General features: G+C 32.6%; 3 protein-coding genes across 4 annotated transcripts; 2 read left to right on the top strand and 1 right to left on the bottom strand.

Annotated features, from left to right (window-relative positions):
* Window positions 1-595: 595 nt before the first annotated feature.
* On the top strand, window positions 596-2,051 carry LOC126762972 (ragulator complex protein LAMTOR4 homolog). 2 transcript variants are annotated; one of them, XM_050480080.1, is made up of 3 exons: window positions 596-614; window positions 1,309-1,446; window positions 1,669-2,051. In XM_050480080.1, the coding sequence occupies exons 2-3, from the start codon at window positions 1,313-1,315 to the stop codon at window positions 1,883-1,885; spliced, it is 351 nt and encodes a 116-aa protein (XP_050336037.1). In that variant the 5' UTR covers window positions 596-614; window positions 1,309-1,312; the 3' UTR covers window positions 1,886-2,051. The 2 variants fall into 2 exon arrangements, with proteins under 2 accessions (XP_050336037.1, XP_050336036.1); XM_050480079.1 differs by lacking the exon at window positions 596-614 and having other exon boundaries at window positions 1,100-1,446.
* On the bottom strand, window positions 1,987-3,778 carry LOC126762961 (vacuolar fusion protein CCZ1 homolog). Its single transcript, XM_050480066.1, has 5 exons — window positions 3,533-3,778; window positions 3,160-3,472; window positions 2,935-3,110; window positions 2,586-2,857; window positions 1,987-2,530 (listed from the first exon to the last, which is right to left on the bottom strand). Exons 1-5 carry the CDS (start codon window positions 3,712-3,714, stop codon window positions 2,010-2,012), a joined length of 1,464 nt encoding a protein of 487 aa, XP_050336023.1. The 5' UTR covers window positions 3,715-3,778; the 3' UTR covers window positions 1,987-2,009.
* Window positions 3,779-4,167: 389 nt separating this feature from the next.
* Window positions 4,168-5,476, top strand: LOC126762970 (signal recognition particle receptor subunit beta). Its single transcript, XM_050480077.1, has 4 exons — window positions 4,168-4,415; window positions 4,480-4,786; window positions 4,858-4,983; window positions 5,044-5,476. Exons 1-4 carry the CDS (start codon window positions 4,310-4,312, stop codon window positions 5,237-5,239), a joined length of 735 nt encoding a protein of 244 aa, XP_050336034.1. The 5' UTR covers window positions 4,168-4,309; the 3' UTR covers window positions 5,240-5,476.
* The last annotated feature ends 421 nt before the right edge of the window (window positions 5,477-5,897 follow it).

Here is a 5,897-nt window from a genome sequence, read left to right on the forward strand (position 1 = left end):
AAAATGGCAACGAATAAATTCGATATTCGTTGAGATCGTCGTTTGACATTTTCTACTTTGCTTTTTGGCATTCTCCAGTGTTGGAAAAAATTAAGATTACCTAAATGATAAAAATCGAACCGACCCATAAACGCAATAATTTTTTGGAATAAAAATAAAAAAAAGGAATGTCACTGCGCCAAAAATTTATCTGTATAATTGTCTAAGTAATTTGGTTTAACATAAGATTTTTGAATTAATTTTGAGTTGTGATGACATAATATCAAATATCAATAGAGTGGATATATTTATAATAACTGCTTTTCTTATTAGATTATACACTCTCTTATACTAAACTTTTCATTCTCAACAATTAATGTTATGAATTGCTGAGAACGTATAATATATAATATATATAAATGTACGTTCTCCGTTATAGGAATCATGAATAATTGTTTGAAATCCAGTTTGTTTTTCTTCGCCTCTTTATACATCATTTATTTGCTATTGTTTTGAGTTCTTCATTCGCGTTTTTGTCCTACTTTGTATGCGACATTCATAATAAATATATAAAGAAAATATAAACATTCTTGCTACTTGCCAAATACCGTATATATTCTAAACTAGGCTTCTATGTAAGATTTCACGATATCAAGCACCAAATTTTGAGTGTATTAAAACTAAGAAAATAAATATTCTAAGTGCATTTACCTGATTTGGGAAACGAAAAACCTCCTCCCAAATAAAACGTGTAGATTTATACTTTACGAAAGAAAATAGTTTATTAGCTCGTACACTGCATAATACGAATCCTGAGGTAATGAAAAAAAGGCAAATAATAATATAAAATACTGTTAGGTACAAAACAAATTTAATTCAATTTTACTTCTCCAAAGACGCTTTTTACGAAACTTTGGCTTGAGATATTTACACTAATGATGTGCAAACTGAAATCGATTTTTAATCGAAGGAAAATTCTAAATAGTTATTGAGTAAGGCATCGTAATTACGTATAATAATTTTAACACAGAAAAACTGGTAAAGTAGTAAACAATTTTATAATAAAAGAAGAACAATTATTTCAAGGTTTTTCGCATATATTACAACAAATTTGTAGGCATGGTTCATGTGTCCCAGTTGACATTTTAAAAGTCGAAAGCGCATAAAGCACTTTGTTATCACTAAAACTAGATTGACATTTAGATAATTTTAAGTGAAAAACAAAGGAACTTTCTATCTGGAACAATTTAAATATCCTTCCTTTGACTATAAGTTTAAGAAAGCCTAATTTACCAGCACATTATTCACATTTCAAATGGCATTAATTAGCAATATGGAAAAACTGAGCAATCAAATTGGCTATTTATTATTGCAAGACGATGGAGCAGTTATTGGTTCCGGTGGAGATTTAGAAAATGATGAAAGAAGTGCGAACATATTCATGGAACTTTTACACCTAGCGGAAAGGTTCGTAAAGTTTTATTTTTTTTATGATTTATGTTAGCATATAAAGTAGCTGGCTTCTATAATCACCACATAGTTCATTAGCGTTTATTGCAATGATTATCATTCTAACCCTCCATATATAAATAACCCTTATAACCAGTTGTCAACGTAGTACTTCAAAATTATCTAATAATTTTATGTTCTAGAAACACTGCTAAAACGTGTACTATTTTACATTTATAGTGTTGACGATAACTTCATGCCCAATAGCAGTTGTGAACGCATCTCAATTGTGTATGATGATCACAGTTACAACATTTCCATGAGCAATCATCGGATATATATAGTAAAGTTAAAGAATGCTCCGCGTGGAGGTACAGTTTACGGTCTTACGAACAATGGTGGCAATGTGGTATTCTCAGAAAGTGAGACTTCTGGTGTGGCATCAATACTAACTTGAGACGCTACAACATCATGCTGCGTGTTCTGTCACCGTAATCGAGCTATGGGACAATTGAATGCCTACCATGAGGAAGTGCGTCGTTTTAATTGGAAAACGCCTTTCATTTATTTAATTATACTTTTTATTTGTCAAAAAATACATCATCTGTGAATTCTTTATCAAACACACGCCTAGCTTCTTGTGTAATATCCAGCAAAGTTGCTTTACTGTTATGTATTATCACATAGCACCGTCGCCAATTCCAACATCGTTGTACAATCCAAAAATCATTTGTAGTTTTAATTTGCACTTCTTTTAAATCCGAGTACGAGTCCTCTAAATAATTGGCTTCATCAGAGGGGATAAGATCTGCTATAAGATTAGTGACATTTGCAGGAAGATAGTGTGTTGATTTATTTGTTCTACGATATTCTGTGGGAATGTTAGTAAGATGTTTTAAGCTTTGCTCATTGATGAATATGTATTTGGGGTTCACATTATCGTCAGCCGGAGCTATAGCAGAAAGCGACGAAGAAGTGTTTGCTTTACGAAGACCTTGTTTACTGATATTTTCTTCTATGTCCTTTGCGATACTTGATAACTGAGGTTCCATATATGACCGTAGTTCATCGTAAAACTCTTTGCATGGAGGATCCTCCGTCGCTATAAAGTAAAGTCATGAATTTTTAGGTGAATATTATTATTCAACAATACTTACCACTTATAAGTAAACACAACGTTGCTCTTAAAACTCGAAAAATTACTATGTAATAATAATGAAGCTCTTTCCTTACTTTGATATATATTTTAGGTAAGTCGGTTGAGTGTTCTTCACTACCTAAGCCAGTGACATAAACTCCATTTTGAAACTTTTCTACTAGAGGACTCTCATTTTGAGAACTTCCTATGGGATGTTCGGATTTTTCGATAAATGAGGTTAAAAGATACTGGTGCAAACTACACAATTCAATTGCATCGATTTGCCCACCGCTGTAAAATATTGTTTGAATATTTATGTTTTTTAATTTAAAATTACAACTAAATATTGGTTTAACAGCAAAACTGACCTTATTATTCGTTCGTCATACAGTAAAACGGTCTCTTTTAAGGCAGGAAACGTTGCACGAATCATGTTTATGAAATTATGGGCTCGAAGAAACAACGCTTGTTCTAAAGGCAAATATTGTATGGAGTGCATAAAGCTGAGCACGTCTCCAACGGGAAACCTCAGAGTTTTCAAATACTAAAACAATATGTTTACTTTTACTAAAGCAAATATAAATTACACTTACGTTATTGAAAAATGTAGAAAGTCTCCCTTTTAATTGCTCACGCCCATTATCTTCATCGCTATCATTTGAATTCGAACGGAAAGTACCCGAACTCAGTCGGAACATATTGTAACATTGACGCAATACGGCCCTATATATTCGATCTTGTACTTCGGTGCCACGATACTCCGGTACCTCAACACCATCCTTGCTTTTAACTTCTTTTGGCACATTTAGAACCATAACAATCCAGTAACCTCTTTCGGGTTGATAGAATAACTGCGTAGTTTTCTGTGTATGTAGCGCTTTGCAGTCATCATCACCAACGAAAGTGCTAAATACAATGTGAAAATTTAACAATTATTTCGATTTCAATGAAAATATTACGGCGTACCCAGTAAACTGTATAATAGCTTCACTTAAACCAACATCCTTGATCTTTGTGTTCAGTTCGATATCCTCAGGATTATAGTAGAGTATTTTTTTGTACTCATCGCCTTCTTTTTTACAATAATTCGAATTGAAAACATAAAAGCAGCGCAAAGTAGTTTCAACCCTCTGTAAAAGTTTTGCCATTTTCCAACTACATACGCCAAATACAACTTATGAACCTAATTATACGGCTTATCTTTGTTTAATGACTGAAACAGCTGTTACTTCATAGATGTGGGTGAAATATTGTTGACTGCAAGCGCGCCATCCATCGGTCAATGGACCAACAATAATTAATCGATAATTTAAAATCAATTCTAACCCTATTGCTAACAAAATTTTAAACCACACCAGTATAGAAATGGTTGATATATAAATTGTTTCTAAGACTAATAATATACAATACTACATCGTAAATACGAATATATATGGATTGTACAATGCATAGTAAATGATAATACTGATGAAATAAGCATTAATTATCATGAAATATATTTTCGTGAGCCGATAATTAGTCTGATTTGTTAAGTGGACTCATATCATTTAGCATTTTTATCGATACATTAATTTCACCAACAAAATTACTACCCTAGTGTATGCGTGTCGACTGAGCGCTGTCAACTCATTGACGTGACTTTTGTTTGGAATTTATATTAACCAAAGTGATTTCGACTTTGCAAAGCGCCACAATTAAATTTTTTCAATAAAAAACTTTTCATTTGTTTATAATTTATATAAAATGGATACAATTCCAGAAAGTGCACAAGAGAATACAACATCCAAAGTATCAGAGTTGAATATGACTACTGTACTGGTTGCTGCGGTGTTGGGATTCATTGTAATGGGTTAGTGTTCTTATATATATATTTTAACTGTAAATCTAAAATACTTTTTAAAATGCCCTTGTAGCAATAATTCTATTGTTGCGTAGAAGATCCTTTGGCCGACGAGATTTCATTTTGACCGGTTTAAGCGAATCCGGGAAGAGTGCTATATTTATGCAAATGATGCACAAAAAATTCCCAGATACTTTCACTTCCATCACAGAAAACGTGGGCGAATACCGTTCCGGGCGTATGTCTGGCCGTCTTGTAGATATACCTGGACATTATAGAGTGAGGGATAAGTGCTTTGATCAATATAAACGTACAGCTAAGGGCTTAATATTTGTGGTGGATTCTGTAACAGTACAAAAAGATGTCCGCGACGTGGCGGAGTAAGTATACATTGCGTAAAATCATAATTTTTGACAAAATTTAATATTAATTAATCTCGTTGCCATAATAGTGCTTTGTATAGCGTACTTGCCGATCCTGCAATACAGTCTTGTCCCTTCTTAGTGCTTTGTAATAAACAAGATCTGAGCACAGCAAAGGGCTCTCAAGTAATCAAAAGTATATTGGAAAAAGAAATGTAAATTAAGCAATTCAAGTAAAATTGTTGATTACTAATTAAAATCATTTCTTACGTTAGGAACATTGTACGGGTAACACGTGGTCGTAAATTACAGTCAGTGGGAGAGGATAACATGTCAAAACCAGTATTTTTGGGTAAAGAAGGCAAGGACTTTGAATTTTCGCACATTAACCAAAACGTTCAATTCTTCGAATGCTCTGCAAAAGATAATCAACTGAATAATTTATCTGATTGGATAGACAGAATGCTGTGAAACAAGCGGAAAACTATGCAATTTTTGATATTATGGTATAATAAGAAAATGAACAATATCTTTCATAGACTTTGTCTGCAAATGTTAGCGATACTGTTTTAACGGAACAGGGTTGAAGAGGGTTTAGTTATGTTATATGTTATGTTATTTTGGATGGTTAGCATTGTGTTTTGAGCCCTTATGGTAAAGCTTATCTAAAATTTCCTTTTTTTATTCAAATAAACAAAATAAAATAAATTAGATAAATTTTGTAAATATTAAAAGTTGCAAAGCGTTAAGTTCCTCCAAAAAGCGGCTATGCTGACTTTTAATTGCAACGAAATGAAAATTTCAAGTTAAAATAACAATTTTATATGTAAATAAATGAGAGAAACAAAAAAAATTCAAGTAGTTAATCTTTATTATGGAATCGGGTCTTCAAGCGTAACAAGTGTGCATTTGTGCATGTATCTGTACATATACAAATAAGTATTTATAACAGCAGAGATGCTAGAAAATTTCACGCAGCCACCAAGAGAAAAGCAACAAGTCAAACAAAAAATTTCCAAAAAAGAAAGTCGTTCAACAGGTCAGAAAAATAAAATGCTAGCGCAATACAAAAACAAATTTCCGTGAATTAAGAGCTGACCGAAGGCACAACATCTGGAGACAGCTGCTA

Source organism: Bactrocera neohumeralis, chromosome 6, assembly GCF_024586455.1.
Source record: "Bactrocera neohumeralis isolate Rockhampton chromosome 6, APGP_CSIRO_Bneo_wtdbg2-racon-allhic-juicebox.fasta_v2, whole genome shotgun sequence".
In the NCBI taxonomy this organism is placed as follows: Eukaryota; Metazoa; Arthropoda; class Insecta; order Diptera; family Tephritidae; genus Bactrocera; species Bactrocera neohumeralis.